This window comes from Lycorma delicatula, chromosome 4 (assembly GCF_047948215.1).
Source record: "Lycorma delicatula isolate Av1 chromosome 4, ASM4794821v1, whole genome shotgun sequence".
Lineage (NCBI taxonomy): Eukaryota > Metazoa > Arthropoda > Insecta > Hemiptera > Fulgoridae > Lycorma > Lycorma delicatula.
In genome coordinates this window covers 97,650,694-97,673,366 of record NC_134458.1, presented here as the reverse complement: position 1 = coordinate 97,673,366, position 22,673 = coordinate 97,650,694, and the positions used below count along the sequence as shown (strand labels likewise).

The 22,673-nt window shown below is 34.7% G+C and overlaps 1 protein-coding gene across 3 annotated transcripts in view; it reads right to left on the bottom strand.

Moving 5' to 3' along the window:
- Positions 1–22,673, bottom strand: part of Mccc2 (methylcrotonyl-CoA carboxylase subunit 2) — a 43,162-nt gene that overhangs the window by 18,979 nt on the left and 1,510 nt on the right. For 2 of the 3 annotated variants that reach the window (XM_075363744.1, XM_075363743.1), the window contains exons 2-5: positions 20,523–20,773; positions 12,038–12,278; positions 9,500–9,678; positions 7,132–7,333 (exon numbers count right to left, since the gene is read on the bottom strand). In XM_075363744.1, coding sequence (XP_075219859.1) covers positions 7,132–7,333; positions 9,500–9,678; positions 12,038–12,278; positions 20,523–20,773 — 873 coding nt within the window. Of the gene's footprint in view, positions 1–7,131; positions 7,334–9,499; positions 9,679–12,037; positions 12,279–19,177; positions 19,197–20,522; positions 20,774–22,673 lie in introns of those variants that run through there. The other variant, XM_075363745.1, reaches the window with a different exon arrangement.

Below are 22,673 nucleotides of genomic sequence, written 5' to 3'. Positions count from 1 at the left end.
AACCATCTCTAATGAAACCAGTAATTATTTATTATTTATTACTAAAATTACATTTTAGTAATGTATCAACAAAACGATTAATTAATAGAACAAAAGTTAATTAATAGAATTCTGTCATCAACTTAGTGAAAATAAACATGATTTCTCTAATTCACTTTTAATTAAAGTCGATAAGGGAGCAACATGAACAATTCTTGACATAAATAAACAATATACTGTAAATTAAACTTCACAGCTTGTGAGGGAATCCACCGATACTAGTCATTTAGGATCAACGTTGTGTCTGCAACCTTGACGTAAAACTGAACATCCTCCCCCAGCAGTCAGCAATGGAGTTGTTGAAAATATTCGGTCTACAACATAGAGATGTCAGGGTTGAGGGCTAATGGCAGAAGAGCAAGCTTAGAGATAGGTCTTGTTAGAGTAGAAGTAGTACCAGTTTTAAGTGTAACCACTCAAGTGAGCCCATCCTTTCCAGGATGGAGACCAAGAACACGAGCAAGCAGCCATTATGAAGGAGAAAATCGCTCATTTGTGAGTAGGACGAAGGAGCCAACTGAGATGTCATAAGTGGGGTTGTGCCACTTAGAGATGAACTGCAGCTGCTGTCCAGGCCTTGGTTGCTGAACTAGCTGACCAGGCCTTCCAGAACGACTGTAAACGTTGTTGAATGAGCTGCCATTGAGTGAGTCTGGAGATTGGAAGCTGGTGCAGAGAAGATCCTGGTATCATGATGGGAGCCTCCCCAATGAGAAAGTGACCTGGAGTGAGCATTGAGAAATCATCCAGGTCCTCTAAGAGTGGTTCGAGTGGCTGAGAGTTGAGTACGGCCTCAATTTGAGCTAAAAGTGTGCTGAGCTCCTCATACGTGAGCATAACATCCCAGACTATGTGAGCAAGGTTAAACATCACTGACTTCATTGCTGCTTTCCACTTTCCTCCAAAATGGAGATCACTAGGAGGAATGAACAAACACTGAGTGCCATCGTTGAGTAACAGATACGATAGAGCTGCATGTTCCTGAGTGCCACAAGAAAACAGCCGTTTTAGTTGCTGATCCACTCCAAGGAAGGTGGTTCCACAATCAAAAGATAAAGACTGGCAGGGACCTCAACACGAAATGAACCACCGGAATGCTGAGATAAACCCATTGACGGAGTCTGATACTAGCTCTAGGCAAACTGCTGATGTGACCATGCACACAAAAATGACACACCAGACCTTGGAGGACTTATGTTCATGACCTTTCCAAGACTTAATAGAAACTGGACCTACATAGTCAATTCCTCTACAGAGAAAGGCATGAGCAGGATTCACCCTGCGTGCAGGAAGTTGGCTCATCAGTTGTTGAGTTCTCTGACCCCTGAAGCGAACACAGACCACACAACTGAAGATGAAAGAGCAAACCAACACATGGCCACCAAGAATCCAGAAGCATTGACGAAGTTGAGCTAAAGTGAACTGAGTTCCTCCATGGAGAGTCTGAAGGTGAGCATCAAGATTAGTAGATAAAAGAGTCAAATATGACGAGGCAATATAATGACATGCTTGGAGTCGTCCCTGATGGGAGCATGCTGAAAATGGGCACTAACTCTAAGTATCCCACTCCAATCAACAAATGCGGTGAAGCGGGTGAGCAGGTTCGATTTTGATAGTTTATGGCCCTGAGCAAGAAGTTTGAGTTCAGCAACGAAATGAGTGGCTTGAGTGGTGCAGATCCAGAAGAGCTGAGCAGCCTCTAGGACAACCTGGGGGTGTTTGGTGTTTGGGCAGGAGCATAGAGGGGTCGGGAAGGCGCCGAAACCGGGCTAGAGTGCATTGACAGATAGCCATGATACACAAGAGTGAAGAGGGAGATGAATATCAGTCTAATAAGTCCCACTCTTGCGATGACGAAGAAAGTGCTAGGGAAATCCCTGAGATCTCCTCAAGGGGTGTAGCTGGATCAAGAATAACCTCGAGCATCAGCCAATAAAACGAATTTCGAATGAACCACAGAGGGCCGGACTACCAAAGAGTAAAGTGAGCTGCTGACAATCTTCTTGATGCGCAGTCTGCAGGGTTCTCCTTCCCGGATATGAGACGCCATTGAGCAGCGGGCGTGAGCTGCTGAATGATGTCAACTCGATTTCAGACAAACTCCTTCCATCAAGAAGGAGTAGGGCTGATCTAGGCGAACACTACGGAGGAGTCGGTCAATAGAAACACTGACATGTCAGGCTTCTTGAGTTGATCAGTAACATGCTGAAAGAGTCGGCTGAGAAAAACGGCAGCTGAGATTTCCAATTGAGGAATGGTGAGCCGTTTGAGCTGAGCCACCTGAATTACGAGTGACGAGATAAACAACTGCGACCATGGTCGCTTGGGATGCATCTGAAAATTCGTGGAGTTCTGGAGAAGACAAAACAGTAAGTCTGAACCATGGAGGAATTTTAAGGTCCACAAGTTGAGCCACATCAGCCTGGAAGTTTTTCTTTCAAGTGCCCAAGTAAGACAGAATAAGTCCCACTGGACTTTATCGAGCCATAACTCCTGAAGAAGAATCTTAGCACGGATCACAACTGAAGAGAGGAAGCCAAGAGGATTAAAGAGTTGAGCTACTTCCGACAAGATATTGCACTTAGGAAGGTTCTATACTCCCTGAAGGGACGTACAAAACCTGAACTAGCCGTTGACTGAGCTCCAGAGCAAGCCAAAAATTTTAGAAGTGGACCGATTAAAGAGGATGGCCGATTGATCTTCTGAATGCAACGAGGACTTCTTCTTACGGAAAGCTGATGAACTGCTATGCCACTTGGCAAGCGGAAACCCGCCTGCAGAACAGAGCTCCTGAATGTGCTGAGCAACACTAATGAGCTTTTCTTCGGAGTCTGCTCCCCCACAGATGCCGTCTACGTATCGATCAGACGCGAGAGGATCGATAGCAAGAAGAAACCAATGACCCTCGTCCTTGACGAGTTGAAGGAACACTCGACAGGCGAGGAATGGAACCGGAAGAGTTGCTTAAGTGACGGAAGTGAGCTGAAACGTCAAGGGGTGACCTTCAGAATCGTTCCATAAAATCTGTTGGAGGCCAATCGTCGGGGTGAACCTGAATCTGGCAGAACATCTTAGTAACGTTGGTGATGAAAATGAATCGATGTCGTCGAGGACACAAGAGTATGTCAAAGATGTCTCTTTGAAATTTCACCCCTGGATAAAGGATGTCATTGAGTGTAAAACCATTTGAAGTGGCACTGGATTCGTTAAATACCACCCTGAGTTTAGTGGTAGAGCTGTGCTCCTTGAGGACCTTGTGGTGTGGAAGGTAATACAATCCCATCTGAACCAATAGAGCGGTTGAAAGTCTCCTCATATGGCCAAGGCAATCACATTCCTCAAGGCATTCTGTGTAGAGGCGAGCATATTCTGGATCATGATCAAGCCGACGCTGAAGGTGATTGAGCCTAACCTGAGCAACAGAACAAGAGTTACCGAGAGCTGAGCCTGATTCTCTGAACGGGAGCCGTATGATGTATCTCCCTGACAGATCATAGGTGAACGACTGCTGAAAATTATGTTCACAAGCCGCTTCATCTGGAGAAAGATCACTGTCGGGTACACCAGGAACCTCTTGCTGCCTACAAAACCGAGTGAGGAGATCCATGAGCTGAGAATCATCAAAGGCTGTGTGAGCAGAGATGGAGCAGCATGTTTCCTTTGTAGAGGTGGGTCCTAGAACTACCCAACCGAACTTTGTGAGCTGAGCGACCAGAGAATCTGCCGTTGCCTTGGTAACCTGTGGCTTCATGACATGACTGTAAACGTCAGCACCCAAAATAATGTTGACGGGTGCAGAGCAAAGGAATCTGGGATCTGCGAGATCTAATCCTTGGATATGTGGCCACTGTGGAGCAGAGAAAATTGAAAAAGAAAGCAGAGAGGATGTGATCTTGTTGAGAGTGAATGCTGAGCAGTTGAGAGTGAAGTCCGAGAAGCGAGATTGAAGAGTGAGGTACACCAGATCAGATGAGCGCCCAGAAGAGGTCCAGTGATCAACACCGAGGACCACATGTGAGGAAGATTCAGGCATTTAGCAAACTGTTTGGAAATTAGAGAAAGTTCTGCACCAGAGTACAGTAAAACTCTTACCTGGTGATGCGAGCTGTTGGTGATGATGAGTATGATCAAACAGGTGGCCAAGAGCACTCCCACTCTAGAGTTGGAATCCTGGAGGGAGTTGATGATCATTTCTTGGGAGGCAAATCTTTATTCGTTGAACTGTCCTGGTGATGGATCCGCTGAGCTGACAGCCACTGCATAGACTGATGTTGAAGCTGGAGCTGGTGAAGTCAGTGTAAAAGCCTTAACTTACTGGATGGTAGGCATGGATGAGCTGGTGTCAAAGTGCAACAATGTGTGGTGACAATCTCGGCAAATTTGGCATCATTCAGACTGCAAACGATGTCAACGCAGACAAATGTAGCAAAAGCCTTGTTGTGTGATGAACTGTCAGTGCTCCAATGCTGAGAGCTGCTGAAAAGAGCAACAGTATGCAACGTAATAATCATCCTGGCAGAAGCAGCAGGAGAACCATTCAGTACCAGATAATTCCCATCTTGGGCTGAGCTGGACAGATTGGACATGCTGGTGGCATGAGACAATGCTTGTGTTGAGCGTAACGTCTGCAGAGAAGAGCGAGAGCGGTTCTGAGATGATCCAATAGGCTGAGCGTCAATCTGCACAACTCCTCGGGCTTCTATGGCCTCCATGGCACGAGCTCGACCTTCAAGAAACTTGAACAGCTCGGACAGCGGCAGAAAAATCATGGATTGGCTGATTTTGCATTCCCAGGCCTCAAGGAGGGCTGGCTGAGCTTCTTACTGATGATAATTACAAGAAAAGCATCACAATTATCTATTGGAACCTGAAGAGCGTGAAGAACATTGAGTGATTCAGAGGTAGTACAGAGCAACCTGTTCAAGTGGTTGGCTGAGTGGAAGGCCATTGGTGGAGCATCGAGCATCCTGGTGATCTGCGTGGAGTGGAGCAGGTATAAGTTGTTGTAGCAAGCAGAGACTTAACCCCCAAGCGATATTAAACAAGTCATCTGTGATCAGGAGATGGTTGATCAACTGAGCAGCCTCGCCGTTGAGACAGGTTCTTAGGTACTGCATTTTCACAACTCTGGGCATTTCTGTGTTGCAGTCCACTAATGAATCAAAAAGGTCCTGGAAAGAGAGCCATCCTGAGAACTGAGAAAGAGCAATGTGCAGGAGGATGCCTCTAATCGATGGCTTGTTGAAGTGAGCAGTTGTGGTTTATCTCACCAAACGATTCTGAGAGGTTGACCCTTCTGTGTGATAGCTTGAATGAACGAGACCCAAGTGAGCGAATAATTAAGCATGCTAGTCTCATAGACTTTGTTCTTGACATACACGTCCTCGATAGCTGGGTCCATTGAACGGAGCAACTTCTCATGGAGGTCATCAAATCGAGACCACATGGATTCCAGCAGATCTAACTTGGATTGGTATTCCGACACTTCCATGGTGAGAAAGGTGACTGACTTGGTTTCATTGGCTATGGACTCAATAAATGATGCACAACTCCGTTGAAGCACAACCTGACCGGCGAATGACATAGAAAATATGTAGTGCTGAAGCAAATACAATAGTCATCTGACAAGCTGTCAGATGACTATGTTCTATTTCGACTTCCACAAACACTTTCCACATATTTAACACTACCCATATCCGGCCCAGAGAACCAAAAAAATGTTTGAGAGAAATCGAGAGTCTGGCCTTGGGTAGTGATTTGAAAACAAATTAAAAAATATTGAACGCAGTTATTAGTTTATGTAACACAAGTACAAATGTAAACATAGAAAAAATAATTTAATATATACATTAGATAACATTATGAATTCAATGACATCAATTACAAAAAAATATACCTGAAAACAGCTAGTCGTTTAGAAACACACAAAAAATAAGTCTTGAAATAAATATGTTCTTTATACTTAATATATAATTGTAATGTGTGTAATGTGAAAGAATCCATCAATACTAGTCATTTAGGATCAATGTTGTGTCTGCGACCTTGATGAAAAACTGAACACAGCTGAATACAAATACTTCATCATTACAAACAAAAACACACTTTTAAGACATACAGAAAACTAACACTGAAAAGGATATTAGTTCACAATTTCTTAGACCACCCAATGCAAATAAACTTAGCTTTTAGAACCATGATTCACAGAGTACTCAACACACTCGTATCACCTGAGTATCACACAGGAGAACTCAATAGTACAGAATTCCTTGCACCCATAACAGACATATCAGTACACTCATTGTCTCATTCTTACTCAAATAAAAAACAAATCTAAAACACTAAAGGGATCATAATAAAATGATTTAGAAAAAAAATTGTGATAAAATTAAAAAACCTGAATGTAACTTTTAGAACAAAATCAAAACTAGCCATTCAATACACTCACTAAACAAAAACATTGCAATAAAAAATTATAATGGTTACATAAAACATACTTGGATATATATAAATATACATAGTCATCATCTTCCACTCAAAAACCATCACCACCACCACATCACAAAAAATTCTCAAATCCACTTACTAGATGTTTTATATGATATGCTAAAAACAACCACATCTTAGCAAATTTTAACATTAAATACAGAACATCAATGTATTAAATTATCAGAGTTCTAATCGTATACAATTTCAATTACATCATAATTAACTATCTTCCACAAAGATACTTTTTTCCAACAAAAAAAAAGGATGAATGATAATTTCACCCTGAACCACACTACAAAACACCAGAGCTAGTGTCAATGAAAAAGAGTATAAGAGTGACTGAAAATATTTTTATGTAAGTAGAAAAACACCAATTAAATTGAATCTATTTTTATTTTTATTTGTTTTTATCTATACTCTCTATTATTCTGAGTACAAAACATTGGTCTGCAAAGGTAGAAGTGATGTGTAATAAGAAAAAAATTAAATATCTTTGTAGTCAGGAAAATCTAAACAATCATTGTACCAGATATTATGTCTGTTATCATTGTACCAGATATTATGTCTGTTATCATAATGCAAATTAATAATGAAATAAATTCTCACCTGTTCAATGTCAAAGCTTTTTTTAAGATTAGTCCCAACAATACCATATAATTGATCAGCGTCAAACAAAGGAGGATCTGGTTGAGGATTTGCTGTATTATTATAATTATGATTTTGTCTGTTTAAGGTAGCAACTATGTTACGACTTATTGCAATAGCATGTTTTTCATTAACTGCATAGTGATCAGCAACTCCAGTAATACTTCAGTTATTAAAAATCCCATGATTACATAAAACAAATAATTCAACACATATCATTAATATCAAAATGTAATTAAAATGATAAAAATTAACAGAAATATCAAAATACAACTAAAATTATAAAAATAACAAGAAAATAAGCATTAATGAAAGTTTTAATAATATTTGTTTGATATAAAATAACCTGATATGACTTGTAGAGCTATTTTTATATTTCAGATTGAGAGATCTTCCAAATAAATATAGGAAAATTAATAGAATTTACTGGTCACTCTAATTATGATGATATAGATCTTCATGGTTTTACAAAGTAAATATTTTCATCAATAAAAAAAAACACAAATTACTTCTTTCCAAAATAGAATGATTTTGCATACATAAATTTCCTACCTGTATAGGCAGGATGTGTGATCCAAGAAAGAGAAATGCACATAAATCCAAGATTTTCAACAAAGCTGTTGAAGTTGAAGAAATTAGTGTTCAACAATCTTAAATGTAAATGGTTTCAGTGACTGAAACCAACAAACTTTAATTCATATGTTGATTTTTCACATATCAAATTAATGTACAAATATAGCATTCTTTGCACACTGTTATACAATCTCAATGAGAAAATGTAATTAATCACATATAGAATTATATTTATGAATAGTTTGATTTTATTGAACGTGTTCTCTAGTATGTTAAAATCAATAACTTCCAACAAAAAACATGTAAATTGGCAAGTTTGCATTGAACTTGTTATTAATTTAGTATGTTTATGGGTGGTTTTTGTTGATAATTACATACAAATAAAAGTATTTTACTGATATTATAACTGTATGATCATTGAAGAGGGAAAAGTTTTAAAGGTATAGATATCCATCATTATGGATATCTATGTCCCCAGGTTCTATTATGAATGAAAAGAATGTTCATTAAATAAAAGAGAATTGTTACGAGGCATGTCAAAAACATTTTGTTCGTGTGTAACACAGTAAACTAATTGATGATTAATGTGTATATATTCAATTTATGGCTTACACAAGTATTAATTACTTCAAAATACTTTAACCCCCCCTCCCCAAACCACCGACCTCATGATAGGTTTGCAGGTAATCTGATATTTCTGTTTTTTGTTAAATAGTAGTTTTGGGTCAGTTCTAACACCTCATCTCACACTGTAGGGCATGTTCAGCCATTTACAATCATGTAATTACTTTAGGGAATTCTTAGGTACTTTTTGCATGGAGATTAGGTTATAATGAAAATAAAAGGATGAATTGCAATGGCAAGAAAGCCATCAGTAAGAGGAAATTACTATGTAATTAAAGTCTGGACTGAGTTAAGGAAGAAGTTTGTCAAACCCTATGTATTGAGTATCTTGTTGTATGGAAGTGAAGCATGAACAATGAGGAAGAGGGAAAGGTACTGGATTGAGGCTTTTAAAATTTGGATATGGAAAACGATAGAGAAGGCAAAATGGAGGGATAAAGTGAGGAATGAGCAAGTACTGAACAGGATTAAAGAAGAAAGAGTACTTATGCAGGAAGTAAACAAAAGGAAAGGAAACTGTTAAGTAGATTCTTGACAACAGCAATGGATGGATGAATACAAGGAGAAAGGAAGTGAAGAAGAAGGAGAAGTTAGTAGATGAGGTAAAGATTGGAAACTACAAGGGGACAAAGGAAAAGACGTGGACAGAAATGGATGGAGACAGTGGTGACATAAGGGACTGTCACCAGGCAGAATACCAAATGATGACAAAAATGTAAATGCAAATGTAAGGAATTTTTATATTCAAGCTTATATGAATCATTTTGTTATGAAGGTCTGCTTTACAGACTAAGATTATTATTTTAATATCATTTAACCACATAATTAAATTTTACTTTATGTACATTTCATGAAGTATGGTATTTATTGTTTCTAGTTTACTGAAGAATCATTTTAAATCTTACATTATAAAGTAGCTTATCTACCAAAAATTTAGATTATTTTGAATTCTGGATCAGCATTAGATTTTAAAATAATTTAAATAAAATTTTACTTACATATTTTAATTATAAATAAGAATATTACACTTTTAAAGACTTATTTTTATTATGTTTTCTTTACTATCTTAGATTTCTCACTTAGTTCGGATAACTATAACTAAATATTGTAATAAAAGTAATCTAATACTAACGAGCAATGTAGATCAGCACCACCTAATTCCTCAGCAGATACTACTTCACCAGTTGCAGCTCGAACAAGTGGTGGACCAGCAAGAAATATGGTGCCTTGTTTTCGAACTATTACAGTTTCATCTGACATTGCTGGAACATACGCTCCGCCTGCAGTGCAAATTCCTAGCACTACCGCTATCTAAACAGTATATATGTTTTTTAGATATATATATATATATCTTACACAGTGTAAGTATATAGCGTGTCCATAAAATAATAGCAGGGTTTTAAATGGTTACAGCTTCAAAACAAAGCATTGTAGAGAAATGAACTGTATGTTAAATGAAAGAGAAACATTCCAAGCTTATGTATGCGAAAGCTAACATATGCATGTTATGTTTCCGGTACACATAAGCATCATGTCTGCATTAGTCATCATGTTTGTGATGCAAAGGAAGGTTCAATATGTGTAAGGGCTTGCTATGTTTGAGTCAGCTTCACATCCATAAAATAACATTCGGCGATGGGACAAACAACTCAAAGAAACAGGCAGCCTACTTAAGCAAACACATCCAAGATGGCCATTAGTTTCTGATGACAAAACAATTGAAGCAGTGTAAACAAGTTTCTTGCGTACCCTGAAGAAATTCATGTGCAAGTGTTCTAGAAAGTTGGGCATTCCTAAAACAACTGTTCACAGTGTGTTAAAATGACGGTTACATTTTACTGCATACAAAATTTAGGTGTTACAAATTTATCCATAGGAAAAAGTGAAATGATTCGATTTTGCTGTAGAAATTCTGGTTAAGTTAGAGCCGATGATAAATTTTTAAACAAGTTCATTTTCAGTGATGAAGCAACGTTTTATGTTTCTGGATCATTACATTGACATAATGTTGGTATATGAACCTCCACATAACGGCATGTGGAGGTTCAATACCACACTGTCACATACTTATTTACTATTGCCATTCCCACTGTAATGTTATTTACTATTGTCAATCCCATTGTCATTCACTTTTTCACTGTCATGCTGATGTAAGCATGACAGGGAAAAAGTGAATGTTTGGTGTACTATTTGACAACACAGTAAGTGGCCCCTTCTTTTTTTCTGAAGAAAAAAACAATAACAGGGAACATCTTCCTGGATATATTAGAAGGGCATGCAGCACCCCAATACTGTAGAATTCCATTTCCCGTTAGATGGAGATCCTCCACACTTTGCCTCAAATATGCAGAATTCTCTTAATGAAAAATTTCCTCAGCGATGGGTCAAATGAGAAGGGTGGATTGTCTGGCCCCCATGGTCTTCAGACCTTATCCCCAATGGATTTCTATTTTTGGGACTATGTAAAAACATAAGTGTATTCCATTCAAGTTTGATATCTGGACCATTTTAGATCATCCCTTGAGATTTAGAACTAAGTATAGGGTGTATGAAAAGTTTAACTAAGATTTAATGCTAAAATAACAATTACCAACACAAATTATTATTTGGGAATGGAAAAAGGTCTTCAGTTGAGTTAAGACATTAATGCATATACAGCACACTAATTATAAAGGTTATTTATAAACGCTATTATAAAGGTTATAAACAATACATGTATGATTTATGAATACTGGAATGTGCTGCAATAATGATTTTTAGTGAGCTCAAGGACACATCAATAATCATACTGAGTTTTTCTTTTCATCAGTTCAAAACATAAGTGGAATATACTTATCAAACATAATTTTATGAAATAATTGAATTTCAGGTAATTAATCATAGATATGTGTTTTGCGACAAAGTAAGAGATATCAAAAGATATATCTTCTGTGATTGAGACAATTCCTCCTGTCATGATTACAATCAATGGTTTCTAATTTTAGAACAAACCAACTGGAAGCTGTACAAAAAAAATCTGAAAAGGAATCATTTTTGTGTATTTGAATGTTGAAGGGAAAGGTAATTTAAAACAAAATAATATGTATATAGATAGATCTATGAAAGTAAGATGATAAGATTTTCTTTCATTTGATGTTTCAAATTTTTCAAATAAAAGAAATTGTAGAATTACCCTCTAATTGTTCTCTATTCATAGAACATGAATAGATTAATGGCAGCAGCATTAAAAGAATACCATTCCATTAATTCTATCTTCCGAAAAATTTAAATTATTTAACTTCCTTAAAAATTTTTACTTATATTTTAATCATTTTTCTTCGGGCAGGGGATTTTTCAAGTAAGATTGGTTAACCACAGAAAACCTGAATTATTAGTTGTTCATTATAAAAATTCATATTTAGATCAAAATGTATTGAGGTACAAACATATATACATAAAACAAATATAACATACTTAACAATGGTTTAGCTTAAAATACAATCAATACAAATGGTATGTTGTCTGTCATACAAAATACATTTGAATATATATAGCATATGGAAGGGGTGGAAATGCAGAAGACCGTAGGATGTGGTACAAGCTGTGTCATCTAAATATTAGGAAAAAACTAAACTATTACATTTCTGAGATCATTTTCTCTGCACAAAAAATAAATAAAAATAAAAACTACCTGAGGTATATCCTCTGAGGACATAGAAGCCTGGTTATAAAATATTCTTCCAAAATGATCTCGGTCAGGAAATATATTTTCTTGATGTGGTAAATTTGCACCTCCTGAGTCAACTAGATAAATACAGGGTAATTTATTCTTCTGGGCAATTTCTTGAGCTCTTAGATGTTTCTTTACTGTTATTGGGAAATATGTTCCTCCTTTTACAGTAGCATCATTAGCAAACACCATACACTCCTGTCTGAAGTAAACAGAAATACTTAAACATACGCACTAAATATATACTTAAATATATCATTGACAAAATTTTATAAGTTAAAAATATTCATTTAGTTCGGCAAAAATATTAATTTCTGTAAATATCCTGACTTAAAGTCCTGAAATTACCAAAACAACAATATAGTACAAGTTATGATATTGTAATATATAATTACAATTAAAATTTAGCTAAAATGAAACTCAAAAGCTCCACCACACTACTGTCCAAGTTCTCTGATGAAATTATTCATTTGAAAACAAAATAGATTACAAGATTTTTTTAATAATCTTTTTTTTAAAACTGATTTAAATTCTTATATTTCATTAGCCATAAAGCTGAGCAATTGATTTTTGTTACTAATAATATAGTTGAAGTGTATTAATTATATATATTATTATATATATATATATATATAATAAGTTTTTATTTAGCTAATGTACCAAACAATATTTTTTCATATATTTTTTTGAAGAAGACAGAAACTGGTAATCTAACCCATTAATTCTTGGTGTAGTAAATTTCTATTTCCTCCTCTATGAATCATGAGACCTTGCCGTTGGTGAGGGGGCTTGAGTTCTCAGGGATACAGAGTAGCTGGACCGAAGGTGCAACCATATCGGAGAGGTATCTGTTGAGAGCCAGACTAAGGAATGATTCCTGAAAGAGGGCAGCAGCTCTTTCAGTAGTTGTTAGGGGCGTGAGTCAGGACGACTTAAACGGCCGTATCAACATCACTCAGTCCTCTGAGTACTGCGCAGCTGAAAGCAATGGAAAACTACAGCTGCTTTTTTTCCAAGAAAATGTGGCTCTCTGCATTTTCACATAGCAATAATGGAGGCGCCTTCCTTGGTAAAATATTCCGGAGGTAAAATAGTCCCCCGTTCGGATCTCCGGGTGGGGACTACTAAGGAAGGGGTCACCAGAAAATTAAAAAATAACATTCTACGAGTCGGAGCGTGGAATGTTAGAAGCTTGAAAAAGGTTGGTAGGCTAGAAAATTTAAAAAGGGAAATGGGTAGGACAAATGTAGATATAGTAGGAATTAGTGAGGTTCGGTGGGAAGAGGAAGGCGACTTTTGGTCAGGTGATTTTAGAGTAATTAACTCAGCGTCAAATAATGGGCAGGCAGGAGTAGGTTTCGTGATGAACAAGAAGATAGGGAGGAGAGTGGAGTATTTCAAGATGCATAGCGATAGAATCATTGTAATAAGGATAAAATCAAAACCTAAACCGACAACGATTGTTAACGTGTATATGCCTACAAGCGCCCATGATGATGATGAGGTAGAGTGTGTATACGAAGAGATTGATGAAGCAATTAAACACGTAAAAGGAGATGAAAATTTAATAATAGTTGGAGATTGGAATGCAAGCATTGGAAAAGGCAAGGAAGGAAATATAGTGGGTGAATACGGGCTGGGCAAAAGGAATGAAAGAGGGGACCGACTTATAGAATTTTGCACGAAGTATAATTTAGTAATTGCCAACACCCAATTTAAAAATCATAATAGAAGAATATACACTTGGAAAAAGCCAGGCGATACTGGAAGGTATCAGATAGATTATATCATGGTTAAGCAAAGATTTAGAAATCAACTCGTTGACTGCAAAACTTACCCTGGAGCAGACATTGATAGCGACCATAATTTGGTGATAATGAAATGTAGATTGGGGTTTAAAAACCTGAAGAAAAGGTGTCAGATGAATCGGTGGAATTTAGAGAAGCTTGAGGAAGAGGAGGTAAAGAAGATTTTTGAGGAGGACATCGCAAGAGGTCTGAGTAAAAAAGATAAGGTAGAAAATGTAGAAGAAGAATGGGAGAATGTTAAAAAGGAAATTCTTAAATCAGCAGAAGCAAACTTAGGAGGAATAAAGAGAACCGGTAGAAAACCTTGGGTTTCAGACGATATATTGCAGCTGATGGATGAACGTAGAAAATATAAGAATGCTAGTGATGAAGAAAGTAAAAGGAACTATCGGAAATTAAGAAATGCTATAAACAGGAAGTGCAAACTGGTGAAAGAAGAGTGGATTAAAGAAAAGTGTTCAGAAGTGGAAAGAGAAATGAACATTGGTAAAATAGATGGAGCATACAGGAAAGTTAAGGAAAATTTTGGGGTACATAAATTAAAATCTAATAATGTGTTAAACAAAGATGGTACACCAATATATAGGTAAAGGTAAAGTCGATAGATGGGTGGAATATATTGAAGAGTTATACGGAGGAAATGAATTAGAAAATGGTGTTATAGAGGAAGAAGAGGAAGTTGAAGAGGATGAAATGGGAGAAACAATACTGAGATCTGAATTTAAGAGAGCATTAAAAGATTTAAATGGCAGAAAGGCTCCTGGAATAGACGGAATACCTGTAGAATTACTGCGCAGTGCAGGTGAGGAAGCGATTGATAGATTATACAAACTGGTGTGTAATATTTATGAAAATGGGGAATTTCCATCAGACTTCAAAAAAAGTGTTATAGTTATGATACCAAAGAAAGCAGGGGCAGATAAATGTGAAGAATACAGAACAATTAGTTTAACTAGCCATGCATCAAAAATCTTAACTAGAATTTTATACAGAAGAATTGAGAGGAGAGTGGAAGAAGTGTTAGAAGACCAATTTGGTTTCAGGAAAAGTATAGGGACAAGGGAAGCAATTTTAGGCCTCAGATTAATAGTAGAAGGAAGATTAAAGAAAAACAAACCAACATACTTGGCGTTTATAGACCTAGAAAAGGCTTTTTTTAACGTAGACTGGAATAAAATGTTCAGCATTTTAAAAAAATTAGGGTTCAAATACAGAGATAGAAGAACAATTGCTAACATGTACAGGAACCAAACAGCAACAATAACAATTGAAGAACATAAGAAAGAAGCCCTAATAAGAAAGGGAGTCCGACAAGGATGTTCCCTATTTCCGTTACTTTTTAATCTTTACATGGAACTAGCAGTTAATGATGTTAAAGAACAATTTAGATTCGGAGTAACAGTACAAGGTGAAAAGATAAAGATGCTACGATTTGCTGATGATATAGTAATTCTAGCCGAGAGTAAAAAGGATTTAGAAGAAACAATGAACGGCATAGATGAAGTCCTACGCAAGAACTATCGCATGAAAATAAACAAGAACAAAACAAAAGTAATGAAATGTAGTAGAAATAACAAAGATGGACCGCTGAATGTGAAAATAGGAGGAGAAAAGATTATGGAGGTAGAAGAATTTTGTTATTTGGGAAGTAAAATTACTAAAGATGGACGAAGCAGGAACGATATAAAATGCCGAATAGCACAAGCTAAACAAGCCTTCAGTAAGAAATATAATTTGTTTACATCAAAAATTAATTTAAATGTCAGGAAAAGATTTTTGAAAGTGTATGTTTGGAGTGTCGCTTTATATGGAAGTGAAACTTGGACAATCGGAGTATCTGAGAAGAAAAGATTAGAAGCTTTTGAAATGTGGTGCTATAGGAGAATGTTAAAAATCAGATGGGTGGATAAAGTGACAAATGAAGAGGTATTGCGGCAAATAGATGAAGAAAGAAGCATTTGGAAAAATATAGTTAAAAGAAGAGACAGACTTATAGGCCACATACTAAGGCATCCTGGAATAGTCGCTTTAATATTGGAAGGACAGGTAGAAGGAAAAAATTGTGTAGGCAGGCCACGTTTGGAGTATGCAAAACAAATTGTTGGGGATGTAGGATGTAGAGGGTATACTGAAATGAAACGACTAGCACTAGATAGGGAATCTTGGAGAGCTGCATCAAACCAGTCAAATGACTGAAGACAAAAAAAAAAAAAAAGTAAATTTCTCTAATACTGCCCAGAATTTCTAAAGAAGTAGTAAGTAGTAGTGGTACTGGATAACCCTGGATTAAACTTCAAGCTCGGAAATAAATAAAAATAAATAACTGGCAATTTATTAAAAATGGCAATGGAAGCATAAGGCCCTTACTGTGAGCCAAAATATTGTGTTGAGTTATATGAAAATAACCCTGCTGTCTGGTTTGATAAAGACAGATATTGTTATTTTTTTAAGAATACATTATCATTTTTAGCAAAGATTGCACATTCATAAATATAAATACAATGAAAAATTAACATATTCCATTTTCTAAATATAGGTCTACATAATTCCTATTTATGGGTGCCAAATAATAATCTGCCAGCCCATTATTATTTCTTAAAAACGGGTTCTGACTTTTTGAGGGAGCTCCAAGAGATGACTCTGTAAGAAAATATATGTAGACATAATAGATATTTAATAATGATGACAAGCTTAGATTTTAAAGCACTTCAGAGCAAAACAATACTGCTTGATTTTGTTACAAACAAATCAATTTAATTATCCCATAAAAAATGTCATCTAATAAAACACTCAGAAATTTCACTTTGTGCGCAATAGAAATACTATTATTATCATTATTGAGAATTCTACCCATGTTACATCTACTTGAGTTACACAATGCATATTTAAAGTATATATTATTTTCATCCATATTTAAAGTTAGGTAGTTACAATCCATCCAGTGGAAATTTTTTAAGCTGCTATCATAGAACTTTTAATTCCTTTAAATAGTTATCTTCAGATATAGAAAGAGTTGTTTTCTCTGAAGTCTTAAGGCAACTAGGAAATACTTTGTTGTTTTCCATTAATCAAATTTGTAAGGGGATGACAATAGCATCTACAACTTCTTTAAAAATACTAACAGCAGTATCATCAATACCCACAGAATATTTACTCTGTACATTTAAAATACAAGTTTTTAACTTCCTGCATATCATCAGGAAATAAAAATACTTATTCGTCAACAAAATTATTAAAGGTCAACAAATGGCTTTGTTGGAAATACTGGAAAAGAAATTATTAAATTCCTCTGGTACCTGAATAGAGGATAAGATAACGGAAGTAAAGTCCTTTTGTATTTTTGGTGAAGTTATCTGAGCTTTTCATTTTCAAATCCGGTTTCACTTTTGATAACTACCCATATGATTTTAGATTAATTGTTTGAATTGGATATTACATCACCCAATAACCATTTAACATAATAATTTTAGTGTAAATTCATTTGTAATTTTTCAAATAATCCTGGACATTATCAGACAAATTGTATGTAGACATTTCATAGAGATCTCTTAGCATAGAATCGATTTTATAATTCCTTTAGTTATCCCTGTATTTTTCTTTTTACGAGGCATATTCATAAAGTAAGGGCTGTTGGCTTATATTGTTTATTGGTGTAAGATTATATCTAATCACTGGTCATTAAACAGTCCTTTTAGATATCATTTAAAAGCATATAATTACCTAAAATACAAAAAAAAATTCAAGGTTTGAGAGAAATTCCAAGAAAACAGTTAACCACCTTTGAATGTTTCAATGATAACTTTTTGTTAAAATTTCACCAGTGAAAAAATTAAATACAATTTGGCTTTTTCTCCTTAAATATAAAAAAATAATTATGGAATGTAGGAAAGAACAGGTAATGTTAAAGGCTTATAATGTCTTATCTCAATATTCTTTACTAGGTGGTTTATTTAATAGAATTTAAATATATAAATGTATATATATGTAGTCCTATGGTTCATAAACAATTCCACTGTGGAGTCTGTGTCCAGTCTGTCCACTGTAGTGTTTAAGTAAAATAAATACTTTATACAGATCACCACATAATTATACACTGTACAGATCATATCAGGAAATGTGCTAAAAAGGAACTACCTCAATATCTAGCTGGATGAAATAAGGGAAACCATGAAAAAGCAGTTAACAAACTACACAAATAGCTCTTACAAACATATATTTTTAAATGACATGAAGCACATTTTATTGTGCACATTAAACAAATATGCAAATTCAGGGGGTTTCTTTTAATTAGTATTATTTAACAACTCATTGGTAGAGTAATATTGTTTTGTAAAAGAAAATCTTAAAATTCTATTTTAAATAAATTGGTAGAAGGATCTTTGAAATGGATTGGTAATTTATTAAAAATGGTAATTAAAAACATAATAAGGTTCTTTCTTGTAAACTGAAGTACTGTGCTGACTTACTCCAAAATAGTCTATGATTTGTTAAAATGGATATAGTTGTGTTTTAGGAATGTGTTACTTTTTTTTAGTATAATATTAAACATTAAAAAATGGATAAATTATAATATTTAATTTATTAAATATTGGTCTAAATGATTCAAATGCATGAACACCAAACAATGATCTGAGAGTTCATTTTTTACCTTGGAACTCATTCTGAATTTCTGGAATAAGTTTGGAATAATCACTGAAATTTAATCTACATATTCATAACCGTACAAAACACAGAATCAAATTTCCTCTCACTACACAACAAAACACATAATATTACAAACATAATTAATTAAAAACCACTAATGCACTCAAAAAAATAAACAATCACACATAACCTAAACTATACTAAGGCAAAAAAAGGAAACAACTATTATTCTACATACTAACGTATCACATAACAAAAATCACAGAATACATGAATGAACAAAATCAACATAACTGTACAAGAAACCATAAACATATTACAGGAATCACAACACACCACCAGAATACATAATGCAAGCCACAATAAAAACAGAACTTCTTCACATATAGCAATAAATACTACACCATCCAGGCTTACCAATGGATTCATCCATTCTACTCCTGGTTGAAATATTTTTACAACACTTCAAAAGTGTAGGTATATTACATAATGAAGAACACAAAAATTATATATTGACTCCACCAGGTTAATGATTTTATACATTTACATACAAAAGAAATGTTAAACAATATAACGTTTCTCACACTTAGCAAACTTCACACAACTTAAATTTAAATTACTCAAACTTAAATTAATTACTCAAACTCACTTAAAACTTAAATTGCAGAATACTCATATGAGGCAACAAAGCATTCATCTTCTAGATCACACGATATTCATTAGGCAGCAAACACAATTTCAAAACGTATAAGTGACAAACCCGGGTTTGTGAAATTCCAGGTTCGAATCCTGATCAGACACAGCAATTTTTACCCAGTATAAAAATTCATTATCATCTATCAGTAACTGCTACTGGGCATCAGTCTGTTGCTGCTGAATAAATAACATAAACATGCAGCTTTTACACATGCCTAATGTTGCCTATTACGTACCCATGCCAACCAACAATTACAATGAAGAACTTAGTGCACTAAAATAACAAATACATATCAATGATTAGCTACATATCCAAACTTGCAGCATATTACTTAAGTGCACCCAACAACAAAAATCAAAACTGTTCATATTAAAAAATACATAATGTTAATGTATATCAACATTCAAAACCGGTGATATTTTCAAGAATAATTACTGATTTTTAAACCACAAACAGATTACACAAGTTTAGTCAAATGCTGACAAACTTACAGCAATTAACATTGCAAGTCACGTCTATTCAAATTAAACTGCAGCTATTGCATTAAATATTACACTGAATAGAGTAACTGCACATTCACCTTCATAACATGTACATGTGCTATACACATCAAAATCAATCTCTGCTAATCATCTCATAGAATGAGGAAAATACAAGCAAATACATCAACCAAAATATGTAAATTTTACATACAGCCGAAATAATCATCAACAAAATCATAAAAAAGATTACTTACTGAACTAACAAACAAAGCATAAATCAAATATGAAATCTGGCCATATACTAAGCAGTTTCCTAACTATTTTAAAATGAAAAATTCCATTAAAAATAGCACTAAGGAAGGAGCTGCATCATAGTTCTGAAAAGATCTTCTGGAAGCACATTCTAATTATTTAACAAATGAATCACAGTAAAGATGTAGTAATCAACTAAATCATTACAAAAGTTCTCACTAAAAACAAAATTAGGCTTGCCTAAAAATTATACTTCTTTCTCTTTTGGTCAACAATTGTTTTTATTTGTATTATATTACTACTGGAAGAAAAACTATTGAACTTTGATCTGATATTCTGTGATAAGAAAAAAAAGGGCTCAGTTACTGAACTATTGTGATAACAGAAAAGTCATTTCCAAAATCAAGCAGAAAAAATATGTAGATACTTTAGCTAAAATTAAAAAATTCCTTTTAAAGAGTAATAATTAATAATATCAAATATTTAAAATTTAAATAAACATTTCCAGGAAAACATGAAAAAACTTAAACCGAAGTAGAATTAGAATAAATTAAAAAACTAACCCAGATACCCTGCCGATTCCAGTAATAATACCACCACCTGGTACATAATCATCATAAAGCTCATAACCAGCTAACTGTGACAATTCTAAGAATGGAGTCCCGTGATCCAATAACAATTCAATTCTCTCTCTTGCAAGAAGTTTCCCTTGAGATGTATGCTTTTCTATAAACTTCTTCCCTCCACCAAGCAAAATCTGTTCAACTGTATTTTGTAATTCATCAACAAGATTTTTCACCCCAGTGTAATTTTCCTAAAAATGTTCAAAACAAGCAGTAAAGTAAAAATTTAAAAAGAAATTAAAGAACAGAATAATAATCTACTTTACTACATTTTTACCTGATAGATTCTGGATAAGATAGCAAACAATAATCGTGTATCCTTATAATCTAATAACTCCATAATACCTGAAAATCTCAGGACGTAGCATCACGGAAAATGAAGATGAAAAGTAAGGAAAAATGACCAACAACCTAAGCTGCCATGTTCAATAAACCAGTTCCCATAGATCCAAGCGTGCTCTGGTACCAGAACACAGTGGAACACTATTCCAGTAATGCTTTTTGGGAGAAATAAAAAATTGATCTTTCACATAAAATTTCTTTAACTTAATTCTGGCCTACATTTTATTTTAACATAAAAAGTATAAACTAAATTATAATATCAGATCGCATGAAAATGGTCCTTGGTTTTGGATATCCATAGACAAATAGTGAAACCTATCGGGTTGGTCTGTGGTGAACTCATCATCACAAATCAGCTGATTTCTAAGTCGAGAGTTCTAAGGTTCAAATCCTAGTAAAGGCAGTTTACTTTTATACAGATTTGAATACTAGATCGTGGATACTGGTTTTCTTTGGTAGTTGGGTTTCAATTAACCAAACATCTCAGGAATGGTTGACCTGAAAATGTGCAAGGCTACAATTCATTTACATTCATACATATCATCCCCATTCATCCTCTGAAGTAATACCTTATGGTGGTTCCAAAGGCTAAACAGAAAAAGAAAGACAAACAATGACAAAATAAACTGCTAAAAACCTAATTCATAAAAAAATTTTAACATTTGACACGAAAAAGATAAGTTTTACTTCTTGTCAGTGTAAACATCAAGATGAATATGAATTTTTCATAACATTGTCAAGTAGCCAGTCAACTGTGGCTGTTGACCATATTCTTACAATCTGCTATAATACAAAATGAAATTTTCAGGTACTGGAAAATTTGCGAGTGTACTCCTGCGTACATCAAAATTAAGAATCCTGGGTGTAGAACACAAAATGGTGTTAGAACTTTGTACAGAATTTTGTTTTACTTTCATTTTTTTTAAATTATTTTTGCAGTTTGCTAATGAAAATTACTAAAATTCTAGACTACTTAAAAGATGGACCAGAAGAAATATAATATTTTCAAAGCTTACACCATAACTTTTCAGTCTCTCTTGGGTCACCTTCAGTGACTGATGATAATGCATGTAATAAATGACCAGGGATAAACGTATGTTATCAAGGATCAATAATGATGTTGATCCTGATATCGACTGATGTTATTGGTGGTGTTTTTTATTGACCACCATCAATTAGGAAGACAAGCAGTTAGATGTAATGAAAAAAGTGTGTTGGATTGAATTGTGCTTGCTTAATATATGTTGTATGTTTATATATTCCATAATGTAATATCTGAGTGTATTATGATGTGATCCTTTTTTATATATTTGCAGAATACCAGTGTTGGTGGATTTATGATTTGTAGTGCAAAATAGTTGGTGCAACAACACATCCAACATTTAACAGCAAATCACAAATCTACCAATACTAGCAACAAGCTTGATATTCTGCATGTACACAAAAAAGAACATCTTAAAACACTCAAATATTATGAAATATATAAACACTCAATAATAGGGCACTTAAGCAGTTTGTTCCACCCCAACGTTTTTTTATCGTATACATCATTACTGACATGTTGTACATCTAATTGCTCCACAATTGTATCCATGAATATTTACAATGGCTGAACACATTATTTTTTATGAAAAATTTTACAAAGAATTTAAATATTCTTTGCAAAATTTGTACCAAGTGACTTCTTTTGATGAAAGCTGTATTAAATGGCTACAAGACCATGGACTTTTGTATTCAATACGATATTGC